The 20,284-nt window shown below is 49.7% G+C and overlaps 6 protein-coding genes across 6 annotated transcripts; 2 read left to right on the top strand and 4 right to left on the bottom strand.

Moving 5' to 3' along the window:
• Positions 1–65: 65 nt before the first annotated feature.
• Positions 66–4,046, bottom strand: N7533_005526 (uncharacterized protein; the record flags this gene model as incomplete). Its single annotated transcript, XM_057102176.1, has 10 exons — positions 66–1,172; positions 1,236–1,307; positions 1,371–1,474; positions 1,546–1,574; positions 2,114–2,293; positions 2,377–2,837; positions 2,876–2,994; positions 3,052–3,316; positions 3,374–3,848; positions 3,904–4,046. 10 exons carry the CDS (start codon positions 4,044–4,046, stop codon positions 66–68), a joined length of 2,955 nt encoding a protein of 984 aa, XP_056961806.1.
• A 748-nt stretch (positions 4,047–4,794) lies between these two features.
• On the bottom strand, positions 4,795–5,739 carry N7533_005527 (uncharacterized protein; the record flags this gene model as incomplete). Its single annotated transcript, XM_057102177.1, has 1 exon — positions 4,795–5,739. The coding sequence occupies one exon, from the start codon at positions 5,737–5,739 to the stop codon at positions 4,795–4,797; it is 945 nt and encodes a 314-aa protein (XP_056961807.1).
• Positions 5,740–7,127: 1,388 nt separating this feature from the next.
• Positions 7,128–8,887, bottom strand: N7533_005528 (putative DNA polymerase iota; the record flags this gene model as incomplete). Its single annotated transcript, XM_057102178.1, has 2 exons — positions 7,128–8,786; positions 8,840–8,887. The coding sequence occupies 2 exons, from the start codon at positions 8,885–8,887 to the stop codon at positions 7,128–7,130; spliced, it is 1,707 nt and encodes a 568-aa protein (XP_056961808.1).
• Positions 8,888–9,920: 1,033 nt separating this feature from the next.
• On the top strand, positions 9,921–11,720 carry N7533_005529 (putative AMP-binding enzyme; the record flags this gene model as incomplete). The annotated part of the gene is made up of 4 exons (XM_057102179.1): positions 9,921–10,235; positions 10,293–10,557; positions 10,611–10,696; positions 10,815–11,720. The coding sequence occupies 4 exons, from the start codon at positions 9,921–9,923 to the stop codon at positions 11,718–11,720; spliced, it is 1,572 nt and encodes a 523-aa protein (XP_056961809.1).
• Positions 11,721–13,137: 1,417 nt separating this feature from the next.
• Positions 13,138–14,277, top strand: N7533_005530 (uncharacterized protein; the record flags this gene model as incomplete). The annotated part of the gene is made up of 2 exons (XM_057102180.1): positions 13,138–13,911; positions 14,005–14,277. The coding sequence occupies 2 exons, from the start codon at positions 13,138–13,140 to the stop codon at positions 14,275–14,277; spliced, it is 1,047 nt and encodes a 348-aa protein (XP_056961810.1).
• A 684-nt stretch (positions 14,278–14,961) lies between these two features.
• N7533_005531 (C2 domain protein) lies at positions 14,962–18,894 on the bottom strand (the record flags this gene model as incomplete). The annotated part of the gene is made up of 5 exons (XM_057102181.1): positions 14,962–16,419; positions 16,468–17,955; positions 18,011–18,385; positions 18,445–18,480; positions 18,538–18,894. Coding segments are annotated over 5 exons (3,714 nt in total), but the record flags the coding sequence as incomplete, so codon positions are not given.
• Positions 18,895–20,284: the final 1,390 nt, after the last annotated feature.

Genomic DNA, 20,284 nt, shown 5'->3' on the forward strand with positions numbered 1-20,284 from the left:
CATCTTATCAAGAAAGATCCTCTAAGTCTTATTTTATGCTTAATGCTTATGCACTGCTATCTATTTCATCTCAAGGTCAGAAGCATCAACTCTGGCGCTTCAATGAAGTTCCGCACCCGATTTCCCATACGCGCCATCGTCGCTCCATCAATGACCCGGTGATCCGCGCTCCAGCTGAAATTAACCTGCTCTCCACGAGCGACCTGGCCTTGCTCATCAAAGACGGGTACGGTCCTTGTACGTCCAACGCCAAGGATAGCAACCTCCGTCGGCACGATGACAGGAGCCACATAAGTGCCGCCGATATTCCCGATATTGGAGACGGTGATGGTTCCACCGTTTAGATCGGTGGGGGTCAATTTGCCTTCTTTGCCCAGGGCACTGAGGCGTGCGATTTCAGCCGCAATGTCGTAGATTGATCGGTTCGCCACGTCTTTGATGTTGGGGACAATGAGACCGTTCGGCGTGTCCATTGCGATGCCAATGTTGTGTTTGGCGCGCATGACTAGTTTGGGCTTTGCGGGGTCGGTGGTATCAACACGGGCGTTGAGGATGGGGAACTCGTTCAGAGCAAGTGAGACGGCCTTGACAATGAAAGGGAGGAAGGTGATCTTCTTGGGATCTTTGGCATCGCTTGCGAGCTTCTTTCTGATTGATGTGATGTCTCCCACGTCAATCTCGTCGGCGTAGAGGAGGTGTGGCGTGTTGAGGGATTTGGTCATGGTTTTGAACATGGCCGATTGGATTGGAGTCAGTCGGACACTGGACTCAGTTTGACGTGTGTCTAGTGTTGTAGATGAGGTGGTGGGAGTGGATGTCAATGAAGACCCAGAAGGAGATTCTTTAGCTTCCACGAATCTAAGAACATCTTCTTTGAGAACGCGCCCTTCCTTGCCTGTTCCAGTGATATCAAGGATGCTAACGCCGTGCGTCTTTAAGAGACCCCGCACAGCGGGTGTTGCAAGGGATGCATGCTTTGACTTAGGCGGCACTGGTATATCCGCAGGATCTTCAAGGGTAACTTCCGGAGTCATAATTGCAGGCTCGGATGATTCTGCTAGTATTCCGGATTGGGCAATGGCCTCGGTCGGTTCTGGGTCTGCTTTTAGCTCAGAGGGTGGGGGATGATCGTCAGGGTATTTTGCGTCGTCGACCTCGATATCGCAGAGCGCCTGATATGCACAGCCCAGTTAGCCATATAAACTCATTTGTATGGAAGGATTGTATCTTTTTACCATTCCTGTAGGTATGGTGTCGTCGGCCTCGTAATGAAGCTTCTTAATGACACCTCCATATCTCGACGTAATCTACGAGATTGTGAGTTATTCCACGGATCTCAAAGAACCACGCAGCTGTCTTAAGGAACTCACATCATCGACCGCTTTATCTGACTGATATTGGCATAATGGCTTCCACTCCTCAATATGTGCTCCCTCCTCCACATACCATTGAATGATCTGGACCTCGGTGATACCTGAAAGAGGCATTAACAACCAATTCGTCTGATATAGCAAGAGCAGCAGCCCTCTTAATGTGCCTGCTTACCTTCACCAACGTCCTTCAAGATCTGTGACCTGGTTCCCATCAGCATCGAGGCTGCATGGAATCCTCGGTTCAAGACGGGCGGTATGGGGCATGGTGTGCGGAGAAGAGTCTGGGGTCGACAGGGTCTTAAAACCCGGGGGAGGCTAGCCCCACTGCGCAACACGTTCATGGTAGAAACAACTTGAGAGATAAATGAAAGAAGAAGTTGTCAAGAGCACGTCCGAGGGGGTGTTAAAAAGTAACAAGGAACGGTGCAATGCATTTATCTATGGTAGCTCCTCCGCGCCTCCGCCGACGGTAACCGACAGCCACGTGATCTCCCCCGCATGCCATCATTGCGGAGGCGGAGAGTCTATGAATTACTATCCCACATTTCCACATATAGTGGTAGATTGAATCAATATTTCAATAATATGCTTACAAACTAGTCAATGGTCCATTGGCAATGGTCCAACGACTCGTCGAGGTATCGAAGCTTGAACAATTTCATTCCTGCGGCGCCACTTGTTGTTCGACAATACTGAATGTATTGATTGGCTTTCAGCTCCATAGGATGTTGATTTTTGACCATGCGGATTTATGTTCCTCCGGAGGATCAGGATCATTCTCTGCAATCTCCACGAAACGAGCCACTGGTGACTCGTCCAAGGAAACAATTTTGGTTCGATACCATATCTTGTATCCAAAGTAGAGCGCAGCGAATATTCCAATATCAAGATAAGCCGAAATGAAAGTTTCAGTAGACCAACTGCATGAATACTTGTGTCAGTACAGACTTAAAAGGATTATACTGAACGGATAGTCCAGTAAAAACGTCTAGTAAAAACTCACTGTCCATGAATGAAAGTCGTATAACCACCAGTAAGAAGGATTATGATAAGCGCGACCAAAGTTATCCATGCCGCATATGGTTGAAACGGCGCTTTCCAAGGTAGTCTTTGGCGCGAAATACCTTGCTTTTTCATGGCATAATAGAACCGCAGATAAGTGGTGCAAATCACAAGCCACCCCATAATTTGAGCACATGCCACAAGGTCCTGTAGCCAGGTAAACACCATTGCGGCAGTGGCACTAACCGACATGTAGCCGAGCGCCATCCATACCCCGATCGCAAGAACACCCATGTAAGGAACGCCCCAACGGTTGGTACGCGCGAGGAACTTCGGGGCTTGGCCTTCTCGAGCGAGACCGAAGAGAATTCGTGAGCCGCTCAACAAAGCTAAATTGATTAGCGCACGGTATGTAAGTGCGCTTGGTTGAATGACAAACTTGAGTTTCCCGAACTCCAAGCACTGGTCAGAACAATTGCATTAATTATATGAGGAACTACCGGGATGCCGGCTCGATTTGCGGCGATGAGGAATGGCGACTGGGCCGCGGTGCCAGTGCTCCTTAGGAGCATAGGATCGTCGGACGGGATCAAAAGTGTAATCATGAAAATCGAGATGACTTTGCCAAGAAATGAGCTATCAAGTCGCTTGGTATTTCAGTGAAAGCAAAGCTTACCATAAAACAAAAGAACACGGACAAATACTCTTTTGGCCGCCTTTGGGATATTTCTTCGGGGGGCATACGTTTCTGCAGCGGCCATGGAAATAGTCTCCACTGAAGAATAGGCATATGCCGCATTCGAAAAAACAGTCCAAAATCCCATAAAGCGGCCCAATGGACCTGGGACGTCAAGATATTGCACGAATGGTCCGGGGTTGTGCCAATATCTAAAGCCAATCGTTTCGTGGTTCGGACCACCGCCAGCAGTAATAACAATACCCTATATACCACAATGAGCACTGTAATAGTTCACAATAGAGGATCTTCAAATTCATACCATGATATTCATACCGACAATCAAGAATACTTTCAAAAGAGCAAGGTGAAATTCCACCTCGCCGTAGATCTTCACAAGGAACGCGTTAGTAGCGAAGAGAACAGCGCTAAAAACCGTAACCCAAATCGCATTATTGATTGTCACCCAAAACTGCACGATCGTAGCTGCAGCGACGCACTCGGCTGGGATCGAGATTAAGTACTGATATGTGACGTTCCAGCCCTGGGCAAAAGAGAATGCAGGATCCACAAAGTAAGCCGCTGGTCGAATGACGCCACCGCTGAGAGGGACCAGGGCACTTAGCTCTCCGATAGAAAGCGTAACACCTGAAATCAAAAGTCCCATAATAGTGTATCCCATAAATATACCTGCGGGCCCGGCCTGAGCCAGGGCTCTTCCAGAACCCAGGAAAAGACCTGTTCCAATTGTCCCTGCGAGTGCAATCATTTGAATATGACGCTGTTGTAGACCTCGTCTAGTCGAAATTAGTTAGTATAAGGGTCCTGTCAGTCCGAAAGGTTGGAGCAGACCTCAATTCTTTTGTCTCTGCAAGCTCTGGAGCTCCGGCCCCATCTTTGTCATATATCTCCTTCTCGATATCGTAGGGGTTTGCAAATGTCTGGGAGGTAGTGACGATCTCGTCACCCCCCGCGTCTATACCATTCTGCGTCATTATCGGGGAAGTAGCCTTGTGATAATGAGAAAAGAAAATTTAACTTGAAAAGCAAGAGCCTAGCAAGCCACATAAATATAAGCCTCAAGCGCAAAACAAGGATGCAAGAAGATAAGATAGCGCGGCTGCAACAGTGCCATAGGTCCCTTATAGCGACCGTAACTTGCAAAGTACGTGGGGGTCGCGATAACCCGATACTGCATTGATCGCCATCGTGGGACATCTTTCTGGCGGTGACGGGCCAATGCGGATTGTCCGTTTTAGTCCAAAAGAGGAGTTGGTTGCAACCATACGATAAACGCACCCCGCACCAACCTCTCCCTTTGCGGGGAAGAAGGGGGGTTCCACACCTTTATAGGGAATCCGGGAAGACCCTATTACTTGAGAATATCCATTCTCCTGGTGAACAGCAACCATAATTTGACCCGTATGGACCTATTGCAGGTACCCGTACGGAGTAGTTGAGATAAGGTTGGAAGGCCATCGGTAAATGACGATTCCTAACGTTGACCCGACCAAGAGCCTGGACTGTGAGAAAATCTTGCTTCTGGTATTTCCCACCGAGACAACCGATGACATGAAGCATCGATGCGGATTCCAAGGTTGCGACAGAGTTGTTGTTTGGAAAGAGAATGAGGGTACAAGGATAACTTTGGCGAATGAACGTCAATAGACATTCCGAAAAGTCTTGATAAGTCATTTTTAAATTACATTGATTATTTATGAAGTATGCGTAAGGACCACCTGCTCAGGCGGATATATGGCGAGATGTAGCTAGCTCACAACTCTTTGATGTAGAGACAAAGTCGGGACTTTCTCGAGAATCATCAAGAAAAGTGTGATATTCTAACTCTTCACGAGCTGGTGTCGGGTGTGGATACACCCGGGGTGAATCTCGTGGCCAGTATTGATGTGACTGAACTAGGAAAACAAGGCGACTAAGAACGCCGAACTCAAGCTTGAGCTTGATGCTATATACCGCTGATTTGAGCGTTGTTTGAATGACGAAGTAGTTGAGATATTCGAAGACCAACAGAACGATGTCCATAACAATGATGAGGGCATTGATGGCAAGTAGTTGATACATGACTTTGCGATTCGGATTGTGGCCGTGGATGCTTGGGGGTGACACGCGTAGAATGCTGATAGTTTTGGAGATGTATAGGCCGGAAATGATAAACTCTTGGAGACAGAAGCCGGTGAGCTCAATGCGCTCCATTATGGTGTATCCATGGACCCAGACTGAAGTTTGGATAAAATTGGAGCCGTAGGTGAGAACGGTTGTTGGGATATGTAAGACAATGGCGTTGACGATGATCATTGCTAGAACGCGATGACTGACTGTCAAATCTTGCACGACGATATTGAGGCGTGAAAATAGCACCAAAGCTTGTCCTGTGACCATAAAATACCATCCCAGAGTGGACAATGTGATAGAGAACCAAAGTGGGCCGATGTTATAGTATTTCAGGATAAAGCTCAGGGACTGGGGAATTACACCTAGAACAGTTGCAAGCAACAAGCTCCAGAAGTAGAGACCTTGGTATCGGCGAAACGAGGCAAAGATGAGTACCATAAGCTCGATAGAGTTATAGAGGGCGATTCCCAAGAACACTGTGAAAGTGGCCCTGGTTGAGAAATCATTGCCCGAGTATTCGCCGATGATCCCATTTTCAGAAGAGTCGCTAGACATGATAGCCGCCGGAGAGTGGAGTTCGCGAGCTCAGACGCGACCTGCACGTTCAATCGTTGTTAACTTGGACCGATAAGGGATTAAATAGGTCGATTGTTTCGACCAAGGCACTTGGGCCCTAAGATGGCCTTCGCGCCTAGCGAAGACGAGCCACGATCAAGGATGGTTGACAACTCCAGGGGAATAGCCATGCAAAGTAGTATTATAATGTTGGGGAAATGGGGGGGTGAAAGTGCCGAGAATGAGTACTCCGTACTTTTGGGGACCTCAAGCTCGATGTTAGTGGCCAAGGGCCTGGGGGGAGGTCAGATCCCACGCTAACTAGCGAACGAGATACAAATGTGGAAACACCGTGAGGTCCTTGCCTGAGTTGTAGCACCGGTGGAAAGAGGAAACGAAGCGCGGGCTCTGAAGTTTTGTGATTGGGGGAATCGGGCCAGGGTGGTATATTAATTCTCTCACGTAGGCGCCACGCACATGCAACAGTTTCCAGCACAGCACCGACTGAATTCAAACTTGTTAGAAACGGGGGTTTAAAACTCCGTCTACAGACTCAACCGTGGGGTAAATCGGAACTAAGCGAGTCATCATGGACTTTTCCAAGAACCCCAATTCCACCGGAATCCATCTGGATACAGACAACTTGGATATTGAGATGAAGGCAGAATAGGCGAGAAAAGAGTCTGGCCCCAAAGAGTCTCGCCATCAGGGGGGGGGGGAGTTGGTTGGAGCCTTGACCCTTTTGGGTCAGCACTACTCCATAAAGTTTTCTAATTTCCCCGCATCGCACCAAGCGAATGGAATCCCCCAATGAGCACAGTCCGGTTCCTTCGTTTCAACTTGTCGTTGGTCTTCTGTTGTGGCGATTTACGGCGATTCACACAAATTCTGCCAGAAACTGTAAATCGTTGGTTTCGGCTTCCCCCTCCACATAAAGGCTAATTGTTCTGTCTTAAGAGAATGCCATTATATGTGCCTTCACGCCTCCCCCGGATAATTATCGGACGGCAAATCAATCATATTGGCTAAATTCTCACGCGACATCCGGACATCCTTGGACCAGTTGGGGGGGTCGTGACTCGGCGCTAAAGCCCTGGCCCGATGGAGTGTGCTGCGGACCTGTCCCCGTCCCCGCGTTGGTTCCCACAAGGCTTGCAAATTTAAATCTCCTCTCCGTGTCCTACTCTTGGTCCAATTAGACACTTCTGGCAGGTACCCGCGGAGGTGAACTGTAGCTTGAACTTGGCCTTCTTGAGTTTCGCTTTGTTTCCCACCATCCTTCAATAGGTCATTGCTGGCTGGGTCGAGGGAAGACCAAGTCTCTGTAACACAGGATTTTCAATATATTCGTGCTTCATTTCGATGCCATTTCTCCTTTTGGAAAGTGTTCAAACCTCCGCGCTCGCATGGTATAGTTCGTGCGCCTGTTGAGCAAAATGTGGGATCGGAGCCCCGCATAAATTACACTCGATGCTTAGCAACGGCGCGTCGTGATCCTCGTCCTCGTCTCCATCTTGCCACCCAGAATCACTCTCCTCCAACACCTCGGGCTCGGGTTTCCGCGCCAAGTGATCATCCGACTCGTGCACAGTCCACTGCCGCAGAATTGATTCTTGTTGCTGGAACATTTTCCCAATATCTCGTCCACTACTTTGTTTCTGGTCTCCTGCACTCTCAACCATGTTCGTGACGGCAATATTCATCAAGCCAAGGTCCCATCCGGACTTTTCAGCGTGTAATCTACGGAACATCCCCATGACATGATCCTGGACAATCCGTTCGGCCAAGGAATCGATACTTTCATCCAGATTAAAGACTAGACTCGGCAGTGGAGCCGAGCGCGAGATTCGATTAGCATTGTAAGTACGCACCCCGTCCGTCTCCGGTGCATTCCTTGGCCGCGTCGATAGTCGGAGCGTGCGTGGATGTGCCAGCCACCTGGGCTGCTCCTCATTTCCATCACCCTTGTCGAGCAAGTCGGTTCTCATTCGTCGAAGCAGACTCTTGGCCAATACCGTCAATTCCCGTCGTACACTTTCCGGGCTGTCAAGACGACCGCGACCATATGTGTCTTCGATACTGATTTGGGTGGGCAAATCACGTCCTTCGATCACTTCGGTATTGTCCACGCCATGGATTATCCCCCAGATTCGCTGACCGATCCCTTTCGCGGCACCTGGCCCGCCAAGAGTTTTCTCCAGTAGCGGCGGGCTTATACCAGGGCACAAGCGAACATCACGGACTGTCATCTCTTCTTCGCCAGCATTCTTTTCAGCAACTCGCGTTCTCAACTTCTGTGCCAAGCGCGATCCAATACCTGGTATTTTGCGGATCTCGTGGGCGTCTATGAACTGGATCACATTGCTTTCCTTGCCATCGCTGGTGAATTCATATGGTGGAACTAGGGTTGTTTGTTGGTTTGGTTTGTGAACACTGCCAACTAGCTTTGCCAATAGCTTGGAAGTCGAGATTCCGCCTGTAGCGGTGAAGCCTTTTTCATACTCGAGCTGGCTTCTCAGATATGCCATCAAATGGGAGCCAACCAGAAGCCTCATTTCCAGTGTTGAGGGGTCGGAGGACGCCAAAGTTGGAGATTCTCCCTCTGAAGGCGGATATGTACAGCCATGGTACCTCGTGGCATCGTAGGTGAAACCAACGGTAGGATCATTTCTGTTTAGGTGGAAGAAGGAAGTAGTCATATCATTCCGATTAAGAAGTTCAACGTTGTAATCGATCATTTCTGTGACATCAAGGGAGAGTTCGTCGAAGCCAAGTCTTTCGACGCGGCCCCCCCAGATGAAGCTGCGGATGAAGTGGTAGATTTCTTTCGATGCATCCCGAAATTTGGTCAAATCTTCACCCAAAACTATGACGACTTCGGGACAGATGCGCTTGGCATCTTTGATGAGTTGCAACTTGTGCAAGCCACGCCGTCGAGCCTCATAGTTGCAGGTAACAACAATCTGTTTCTGTTGCACTGCCAAGGGCTGGGACTTCAAGGCAGGTTGTTCGACCTCGAATACTGAGGCATAGAAACAGTCATAGTCCTGATTTTGTCAGCTCCAGCTCCAGATACGTAGTAAATAAATGGAATGCTTACCAGGTGGAGGACGATGCGACGGTCGTCACGCACCGGTGCTACAGCCATAGACTCTGAGTGAGCACAGTCACCTCCATGGAAGGTGGACTGAGATTCAAGGCCGAAATCGTGAATGGGACCTGAGACTGATTGTTGGGACAGGTGCGGATTGTCGTGGCAGGCCAGTCTGTTACGGCTATCCCGAAAGGCTTGGCGCGACTGTGGCTGGAGATACTGTGGCTGTGCTTGAGGTACGAGCAGTTGTGGCTGTGGCTGTGGCTGCTCCCACTGTTGAGGCTGGAATTGCTGAAATTCACGGAAGAAAGGAACAAACATCATGGAATTTTGACAATACAAAGGTTGCAGTCATTCAAACCTGGCAAGATACTTGAATTTGTAGTTTTGATCCTGCTGTCAACATCATGTTCGAATCTGGTGATTTGCGACGCAATTACCGGATACAGTGTTTTACGCCGCTCACTTGTAGGGTGACTTGCATTGGAGATCTAATCTACAACTTGGAACCACTCGAACTCATTGATAAGTTTCGTACCAAACTAATGTTTGTTTTATTCCACTATTACTCCTCTTGAGTCAACCCGCCATCTACTGCTAATCAACCCTGTACAATTAAAAGAGTAACAATATGGCACAAACTGACACAGCATAGCCTCAAGATACGCTATCTTAATCGACACCTGTTTTAGCTTCTATTATAGCCGATTCAACATTGGTGCGAGGACTGAAATCGAGACATAACAATGGCAGGGTTACTAGGTAAAAGTAGGAGCGGATGAGAGGGAGGTGGGACAAAAACAGGTGGGGGTTGACCTGAGCCACTCACAGTTACTTGTCACCTACCCCTCTAGGCTGTGCATAAACGTACGAACAAAAATAATTCTAAGAAACTCTTGTTCTGTGCAAGTATTTACGACTGAGCCAATAAGCTTATTATTGATCCATTACGGCCGTACCGGATCCTTTTTGACTCCATCTAGCCGAAGTGAGGGCTTACGTCTTCTTTCCCGTCATTTTAAGGCCACCTACCCCTCGTCCACCACACCTCCAACACGAAACAACAACTTCAATCATAATAAAAGTCATGGAAGAATCTAAAGCCTCAATCTTTCCTGCCGCCGAGATGGGCAAGGAGATCACCGTCACCGCAGTGGAAAGAAGAGCCAACGATGACTCGGGGAACGCATGGACCTCGGTTCCAGTGAATGACCAAGATCTGTCCCAGGGATACAAGGATATCAGCTTTCGCCAGTTGAATAACTATATCAACCATGCCGTGCATTGGTTATCTGAGAACCTGCCCCAAAGCTCTGAGCCATTCCAATGCTTTGCCTATGCAGGTCCCAAGGACTTGCGCTATCCAATCCTGACCTTGGCTGCAGCAAAACTGCAGAAAGTGGTATGCAACAATCAAAATTTCCCCCCCGAAGCCACTCTCTAATCCTACCGTTAATAGATTGTCCTTCCTTCTCCACTTATCACGCCCGATGCCCAAGTGAGAATCCTCAATGCCAAGAACTGTGGTCTATATCTGCGGACAGCCGCGATGGCGGAACCGGTAGCAGCTGTACTCAAGGAAGCGCCTCACGTTCAAGCTATCACTGTGCCTGACCTCGGTGTATTTGTGAAAGAAGACCCAGCACCGAGATATACATACTCCAAATCGTGGGAAGAAGCCAAAGATGATCCCTGGGTTGTCTTCCACACATCAGGCACAACAGGTTTGTCGCCTATGCAGCCCAGTTTTGTATCAAAGACACTGACCAATCGTTAGGATACCCTAAACCACTTACATATACGCAGTATATGATGGCGATGCCCGGCGTTGTGGCGTCTATTCCCGGTATGAAAGAATGCTGGGTAGGCATTTATAGTAACAAACGACTATATACTCCGCTGCCATCTTTACATGTACTTAACCCCTCTATAATTGAACCCCTTTCTTTTCAGATTGTGAATATTGGCTAATCCCGAATAGCTGGTTGGAATGATGTTTATATTGAGCCTGACTACCTTCAACAACACAATCATCGTAGTCGGACCATCCGCACCACCAACCCCACAAACCGTTCTGGATGTCATTAAATACGGCAAAGTCAACTCCGCCCTCCTGACACCAGCTCTCATCGAAGAAATATGTCTATCAGAGACCGGTCTCGACACCCTGCGAGGCCTCACATATGTTCAGTACGCGGGGGCACCTCTTGCAGCAAAGGCAGGCAATTTGCTAGTATCGCATACAAATGTCGTACCTACAATCGGCAGTACCGAGGCCGGAGGCTACATTACAAAAAGGCACGACAAAAAGGACGCATGGGACTACATCAGTTTCCACGAAAATGCCGGAGCGGTCTTTGAGCCACGCTTCGATGATCTGCACGAGTTGGTCTTTGTGCGTCAGCCGGACGACCGGATGCAGTCGATCTTCAAGCTTTATACGGACCGTGATCGCTACGAGACGAATGATCTCTGGGCCGAGCATCCTGTTTACAAGGGGCTGTGGAAGATCATCGGTCGTGCTGATGACCATGTGAGCTTCTCGCATGGGGAGGGACTCCATGCGTCGCGCCTGGAGCCGGATATTGAAGCGCATCCTGCTGTTAAATCGGCGTTGATTGGAGGCCATGGGTATTCGGGTCCGGTGCTCTTGCTTGAGTTGTATGGTGGGACTTTGGATGAGAATGATCGGGATTCATTATTTGATTCGTTGCAGTCGAATATTGATAAGGTCAATGCTCAGGTCCATGAGTGTGTGGCTCTTTCTGCGGATCGAATTATCATCGCGACGGAGGATAAGCCGTTTGTACGGACGGTTAAGGGCAGTGTTGGGCGGGTGCAGACGTTGGCGTCTTATAAGGATGAGATTGCGGCTTTGTTTGCTTAGCTTCCGTGATAGAGGAATAGGTATTGCTGAGATTGATAAATTGGATGAGGGCTAATGTGATAAGCGAGAGAATGATGGTGTTCTGTATGTTGATATCGTTGTAGTTGTTGGTTCCGGCAAGCTTGCTGGAAGCGGAGAGCCCCGATAACCAAATTGTGGGCCATCCTATACGCTGGATGGGATACTCCCGTGTCACTGGTGGGGATGGCAGCGGGACCACGGGGACCACAACGCTGAGCCCCGATCCAGGGTTAAGGGGAGGGCCAGACTTCAGCGGAGCTTGAGACGCGCAATACGGCAAGTTTTGTCGTTCGATGTACATACGGAGTGGGGAGTGTGTATTTGATTAAGATGGACGTTGCACGAAGATGTCCATTGATAGGGTTTGCAGTGGACCTTTGCTCCAGATACCCCTCAGTATGGAATACTCTAAAAATTGGGAATACGCGGCTAGGGGACCAACAAGCAAGCGCTTCAAATCTGCTGGAAGTGATGGGGACTGCAGGAAGATCGATGCCTGGCAGCTGGGGGGGCTGAGGAGAATTTTCATCTTAAGTCAGTAAGTAATGAATGCGGAGAAGGTAGGTAAGACATTGCCGTGTCCAGACCGACGCCACATGTATTCAGATATGGAGCTGTGCGGCTAATAACTCCCACGCTGCAGCACGGATTGACTCAAAAGGGAGGCAAATAAGACAGAAATTAGGCAGATCTCGTGAGTGTTAGTCCAGAGTTAGTGCCCAGGTGGTGATACTACTTTGTATCCCAATCCCATAAAGACGTTGACTCCAGTTTTCGCCATCAAAGATCATCGCCCCACTTTTCTTTTTATAGAACAGTCTATCACAGAGTACTAGTATACTGAGACTATGGGACTATGGATTATATTGAGATTATATGAGCAGAGGCAGTGAAAGGAATAGCAGGATTACTAGTAGTATGTATGAATTATAACAGAATAGTCAGAATAGTCAGAATACTCACTAAGTACCACATTAAGATTAAATTAGAACGGCAGTTAAGGCCGATCGCCATCTCCGACCGGGCTGGATGTGGCGTCAATAGTTCAAAGTCCCCAGGAAAATCTCTGCTTGCTTCTATTTTCGTTGGATACCTGGCAGATAGAATGTTGTACGGAGTACAATATTTCTATAGCTATAGTACTATTTCTACAGGGTAGTTGTCTGCTGTCCTCGGTGAATGTGAATGTGACTGAATGGACTGTGATTGTGACCATCACAAGCGCCGACTATTCTTAGCGCAACCCCTCCGTCAATCTTTCCATTCTTTTCATTCTTTGGCCCACTTTCATTACTCATACCTCATACTCTACACTCTTCACTCTTGACTCTTGACTCTTTCCCCTCGCCATGCGTCTGCTCTCTCAATGACACCCTCTTCCTTGGACTCATCCGCCATGTCCTGTCTGCAACTGCCACCTACTACCAGTGGTACTCGAAGTGACCACAGCATCTCCTCCCGCCCCAAACTCACCCTCCAAACAACATCACTACCTCTGACCTTTGGCCGATCCACAACTGGCCTGTCGCGCTCCTTCACTGCAACCGCCACTGCATCGCCGACCGTCCAAAATACCTTCAAAAATGCCTACGATGCCACATCCCCAACTTCCACAACCACTTCGCCTTCCAAGACCTCCATCTCCACTGGCACCTCGGGCCTGCGATTAAACACCTCCGCCGTCGCCATCGCCAAACCCATCTCCCCCTACATTCATCACACCAACCCCAACTCCCCTTTCAGTTATCGCAGCCCCTACAGCCTTCCACTCGGGGTGCGCAGCATCCTCCGCAACTCCCCGCTCGAGGGAGCCTCACGACGGCGCTCAGGCTCCATTTCCGCTGGCGCCGGTGGACCTGGCGGCGCAGGCGCACGCCGGGTCTTCTTCCCCGCCAAGAAGCAAGTCAGCTTCCGACACATCCTCGAAGAAGAGATTCGCACTGAGCAATACACGGCGCAGCATCTGGATCTCATACGGGAAGAGGCAGTGCACGAGGCAGACAGTGGGGCCGTCGGGACCAACAATACGAACACCATAACCCACCACGCCCATACCCACACCCACACCCACACCCACACCGCCATAAGCGTCATCACGAAAGATGACGAAGCTGCACTCGAAATTAGGATCGGCGTCGGGATCGACGTCAGGGTCCGCGTCCGCGTCAGGGTCAGACTCGGATTCGAACAGCTTATCAGTATCAGAGTCAAGTACGGATGAAGGAAGCGCGGATGAAATCGGCGCCCGAACATCTCTCTCCAGGAAGAGCGCAAGAAACGCCGGACGCTGCGCATTGAGCGACAGGTTCGCGCTGTGGCGCTGCTGGATGGTCTCGAGGCTGATCCGCACTCATCAACACCGCAGACCCCGCGACAGAGCCGGGTTAAACGGCGTCGTGAGTGGAAGTGGACTCTTGGTCCTATCGAGGGTAGTCCGGATAGCGCGCAGACCGAACTGCCGCAGTCAAAACCTTTCGATCAACCTGCATGCATTTTGACGGACCCGTGGCCGGAATCAAAATACCCATCGCAATGACACCGGGCTAGACGAGCGAGGTCGAGGGCGAGACTGAAGTCGCGGGTCTTTTGCCGGTTTGCTTTTCCCTGCGCGCATATATAATCGTGAAGCATATCTTCAAGATTCGATGAATCATGTCTTTGCTTTTTTTCCTTTTTTTCTTTGCTTTTGCTTGATGGCTTGGTAGAGGCGCTGGTGGCTCATCTTGTTTTGTTTTTCCTTCAAGCGATTATTATTCTCATCTCATCCTGTGGGTGCGGGCATATATTACCTCTACTGGTATCATTAATACACCAAATACATCAATGAACATATATTTACACATTTCTTACACCGGTCCTATCTCTCGCTCGATGGATAAAGTAAATAAAGTGTGTGATTCTGCGGGTGGACCCGGTGTGACCCGGACGCCATCTCCTTGGCAAGTGACTGGAGGTGCAGCATTCAACGCGTGCAGTGACGGTGTTATGCAGCCACAGACCTCACCAGGGCAGTCCTGCCAGTGGGTATCTATGTACGAGTACTATTGGGTGGCTGTCATCGCCGATCCCTCTTTCTCTTCCTAAAATAATCCTGAAACATTCAAACATTCATTTCGTAGCAATAAATACATCGGGCGCCGACTAACGCCATAGATAATCATAACAAAACCCCCATGACCTTCCAAAACATGTATTTATTAGATAGTCATACACTCAAGTCTCAGTCTCGACGTCTGGCTCTCGGCCAGTCAATCCCCCCCACGCCAACCTTTTTCTTCATTTTGTTCAGCGCATACTTAGCCTCATCCTTCACGAAGACCGCATTGCGCGCTGGACGCCACTGCATCAAGCCACGCTGTTGCCGCTGATCACTACGTCGGTTGGACTCCTCGGTCTGTGACATGCTAGCCTTGGATGAGGAGGCCTCAGCCGAAGGACTAATCGTCGAAGGACCGTGAGAGAGCTCCTCGCTATCCGAGTCCGAGGACTCATCCGACATCTCACCATTCTCCCCATTAACGACGTCTGCCTCACCCGCTCCATCTTTCCGCTTGGGATTCGGCTGGCCTTTCAGAGGCGGGAGTGTCACCGGGTCATGTGGAGGAACATCACGACCAGGCTCTGCCACTTTGCGTCCGAGAGAATCTGTATAGGCGCGCGGGTCATGACCGAACGCACCACTCCAATCGTGTCCTTCGCGATCGAGCCAACGACGACGCTCGGCCGGATCAGCCTGCTTAAGGATATCCCTGCCGTCGATGAGCGACTTTTCGTGCTTCTGCTGGACTTCCTCGGGGACATTCTTCTCAACGGTGCGGGACCGCACACCCTGCGCCATACAAGCTTCCCAAGTTTCAAAGGTCTCGCGGGAATCATTGTCGACGACAAACTGCTCGTGCGACTCGTCGATACCTGGCGAGAATTTGCAGCGGAACTGCAGTCTTCCGACCTCGGTGAGGTCTTCGAGACCGGGGACTTCCTTGGCCTTCCAGTTCTTCTCGGTGATGTAGTTCTGCGTCAGGCGCGGGCCAGATTTCGTCGTCCAGATCGGGAGGTCGATGTCGGTATCTTCGTTGTCGACTAGATGCTGCAGCCAGAGAACAGCATATGCCGTCGCGCTGCGCTTGCCCTGGCTGTGGAACTCGAAGACGACGGGTGATCTATACCGATGCTTGACAGGCAGACGCAGTGAGTCACGGTAACTCTCGTCAGATGTATCATAGACCACGTCGCTTCCTTCAAGCTTGCCCGCTTTCCGGCCAATCTTGCCCGAGCTTCCGCCGGTGCGCATCTTGATCTTTGACTGGCGACCGAATCCCTTTGCGAGGACCCTGTCGGCCGTGAATTCAAAGGTTCCAACGTCCCAGCCGAGCATGGCTGGGGGTAGCTTTGTCTCGACGTGTCGGAAAAGAAGGGAGATGCGAATACGCCCAAATCCGATACCGCCATCCATGGGGTACCATCGTGTAACTTGAGAGCTTGTCTGGAATATGTCGGACAGCTTGATAGGGACGACGCCGAGGATTGGATCATGTTCACGGTATCTCTGGTCTCGAACAGTGATAGTGACCACGGAAGACCGCCAATCGCGAACAAATCGTTCGGTTCCGGCGTTAAATATAGGCTTAGAGCTCACAGCCTTGGGACGTGTACGATAGATCTGAAGGAGAAGGAGGGACTGTTAGCGTTGATTGAGCGGGTTAGTCGGATTTAGAAAGAAACTTACCAACTGATCATTCAGCAGGATCTTGCAGTAACTCGTAGGAAGCTCGTCACCCTGCTCCTCGGTATTTTCACCAAATGGTTTAGCAGGCTCGTACTCCTTGCCTTTCCGGTTTCCGTCGCTACCCTTGATATTGGCGAGTTGGAGGTTCACAATCTGATGCACGACGATATGTATGATACCACTCGGCCAGATAGGGTCAGGAGGTGTGTGCATAACGGCATCCTCTTCCTCGTTGTTAATAGTTCCCTTTTCATCTTCGAACGTCGGATCTCCCTTGAGATTCTCTGGAAGGTCCTTCTTCTTGCCATCCGTGCGTAGCTCTGGGCGCAACTTGGGCTTCCCGAAGTATCCCACCTCCCAGTGCAGCTGGCCAGGCATCTCACTGCCCTCATCAAGGCCCTGTAGCTTGGAAATCTGGGGGAACATGCGACCCGGGTGCTGGAGCATTTCGCGGATGGGCAGCTCGATCTTTCCGACGACATCATCCGCCGTGTTGCGGTCCGAGTCCCAGAGTTCAATACTGAGGTTCTCGTCCGCTTTGATCAGTTCTGGCGTCACAAGTAGAGCTGCAGTCTCTTCCCAGATCGGGTTCAAGTCGTCAGTAATGACTCGTGTGCAGTACATAGGCTTGCCGTATTTGGAGAAGGTTAGGTTGATGTACGGATCACTGCCGCCGCCTTCACTGCCACGGCGATCCTGCTTGCTCAAGCCGATAGCCCGGTGGATTCGAATCCACATAACACCCAACGCCAGTGTATCCTTGTGTATATCATCACCCTTGAGCAGCATACTCAGGTCCATCGTCATGGATTTAGGTGCAGCGAACATGGCGCAAGCGGTACCGATGGCATAGTTGACGAAATTTGAGATAAGAGGCAGATTGAGGATATTCACACCTCTTCGGAGCATAGGCACGCAACCCGCCTTCACATGTGGAATGCCGACCAAGCTGAAGGTCAGTTCCTTCGCGAAAGGTGGCTCGGGGGTCATCTGAAGACGAAGTCGAACCGTTCCGACCAATTCAGTAAGCTCGACGAAGACAGGGAAAGGCACTCCGAACAGGCCCCGGATACCCAGGTAGAACACGATTTGCATATGCATGTTACGGGCCTTGGAAGATGCACTTGCGCCCGTCGGCTTGGCGTGATACGCAAATGAAGCTTCCATGTTATAGTAGCTACCGCCTTCCTCAGCAGCGGCGGCTTCTTGCGGGTCTTTATTCTTGATATTCTCCTCGTGGATGTTTTGCTTTAGATTCTCGACGTGGTCGTCGGGAAGAGCACGCATGCTCAGAATGCGGAGGGCATTGTTTCCCTGGTCGATCTCGGCGATGCGGACGTTCTCCACGACGCTGGGTGCGGACGCTTGCATGATATCTTCGATTGTGTCGGCCATTGGGATGAGCATGTCCGGGTTGACGAGACCCCAGACTACGCTGAGGAAGCTGTTCATCCATTCAACCGACTCAGGGAGAAGATTGGCAGTGGCCTATTGCTGTTAGTTATTCATTTTGTAGGATAATTTGGGGTTTTGGAGAAATTACCGTCTCTCCGCGAAGCTGCTCGCTATGCCATTCCATATCCTTGCCGCTTCTAATGACCTGTTGCACCCATAGCCAGACGCCGCTTGCAATGCACGCGGCCAGCGGAACAAGTCCTAGCAGCGATCCTCCAAAGAATCGACCGAGAATGATAATTGCCAAAGGAATTCCAATACAAAGCCCCATCCCATGTCTCTCTAGTTGGTCGAACATCGGCTGGTATGATATAGTAGGGGTGGGGTGGAATAGCACGTTCGTCTTTTCGCCGCGGATTGGGACATCGGATGTTGTACCCTCAGCGATGGGATCTGGAGGCGCGGTGATATCTTGATTTTCCTTATACTCTGCAAAATCCTGGTCGTGACTGGTTTTGACATCCTGTGTTGTATTATCAGTTCACTGCCTGTATTTCAAAGCTTTGATAGCTGATCACTCACGGTTGGTTGGCCGAGATTCGCATTGGGAACCGTCAACTGGATGTTGTGTCAGTTAGGGGACTCTGGTGTGCTTTTGAGTATTCCGCTACTCACAGTTGGGTTTAAGACGGCCTCCATAGATGTCTCATCTTGGTCTTCCACCCCAATCTCGCGACCGGTGGTAGGATCGGTCACCATCCTAGTCTTCGCCTTGGACACCTCCCGTGCCTTATGTACAGATACATCTCCTTGGTCATCATCATGTCCAAGTTCTTGAATCTTGCGGTCTCGCTCTTGTTTGGCTTTATTCTCCTCGTCAATGCGGATGTCTCGCTCTTTCTTCTCTCGGTCGAGGTGCTCGACGAACTTCTGGACTGTGGGGACAGGGTTCGCTCCGCTCCAGTGTTCACCTATACGGTGTCTCTGGGGGGGACTCAGTTTCATGGCCCTTGCTAGCCATAATTGAGGCTCGCTTTCTCGCGGAATCGGTGTGGGTTATGTGTTATAGTTGTCTGGTGGTGGAGGTCGTACTATGTGCAAACGTCAAATATCGAAATGGGAAGCGGGGGGGTTCCTCACAGCGCCCCCGTTTGCACTGCAGTTGAAATAGAGCAGACAATGCGTTAGAGATGCTGAGATTAATAGACCGAAAGAATAAAAGTAGGGTTTAGTGCAAAGAGGCCGAGATCTGTCTTGGAGCTGGGAAGCTCTCCCCAGAACGACGTCATCGGGCGGAACCCGGGAATTGCAATGACGCTACCTCTTGGTACACTCTCGAGCCTTTCTTTTCATTGGATTTAATTCACAACCAGTTCGAGATCTGCAACCTAGCCCCAATGGAAGGCCGATTTCCCCACATTTATTGCTGTGCTGTTGCTCTCTCCGTCCACCAGCGGCGGAATTCCACTCTTGGCGGAGACCGGAGCACATTTCAGCAAGTTTTGGTGTCCTAACATGAAACTTGCTAGAAATCGGCAGATGTACAACCATGAATCATTTACCCTTCGCCATTTCAATCGTCACAAATTTGAATAGAGGGGTCATTTTGAAAAAAAAAAAACACACACCAATTTTCAGTGCAATGAGTGCGATTGACTGATTATCTCACGAGATATCCCAAGCCATAATATGATGTCACTGCGGGAGCTTGCACAACCATCCATGACTTCAATTCAAGTTCAATATTCGAAAAGAATCTCAACTCATGACTATCCTTGAGATTATACCCTTGCACAGAGCCAGACTCGCTCTGAGAGGCTCGGTCGCGTGGCACAGAAGACGCTTAGCCCATGAACTAGTTGAATTAGCTGAACTGTCGATCGATGCGATCAGATAGCGCCTGGATCAGATCAGCTTCACCGACTACACATTTATTGATTGATCAATTGGAGAGGGAGTGGTTATAGGAGTGCTCTGTGATGATCTTTCTTTCATTCAAGGAATCGGAAGCCTGGCGATGTTATAATAGTTCCTGAGCCGAGACCGATCGGCAAGACTAATAGGGTGATCGATATGCATTTTACTGTGATTGTATAGTGATTTTCACCCCTATTGATTTACAAAGAAAAGACTGTCAGAGCCAATGTACCATCCATGTGGAATATTGTATACCTACCTAGATAGTTACGCGATGATTACATTCCTGGGGTGATTTTGTCACCTTGAAGCTCACTATCCTAGTTGAACTAGGCAATAGTACGAGAAAACTTGAACTTTGCTGCATTCGCCTCAAGGGCTTTTGCCGTACTAGTAGTTTCTAAGAACTGCTACTATGTATTTCTCGGTCGAATATTATTATTTGATGGGTTTTGGACCGTCAGGTCCATTTTTAACTTCGATATCCTTGTCCTACGTCCTTCCA

The sequence above is a fragment of the Penicillium manginii genome (genome assembly GCF_028828005.1).
Source record: "Penicillium manginii strain IBT 31320 chromosome Unknown utg000004l:1.0-7231830.0:1.0-7236170.0, whole genome shotgun sequence".
Taxonomy (NCBI): domain Eukaryota; kingdom Fungi; phylum Ascomycota; class Eurotiomycetes; order Eurotiales; family Aspergillaceae; genus Penicillium; species Penicillium manginii.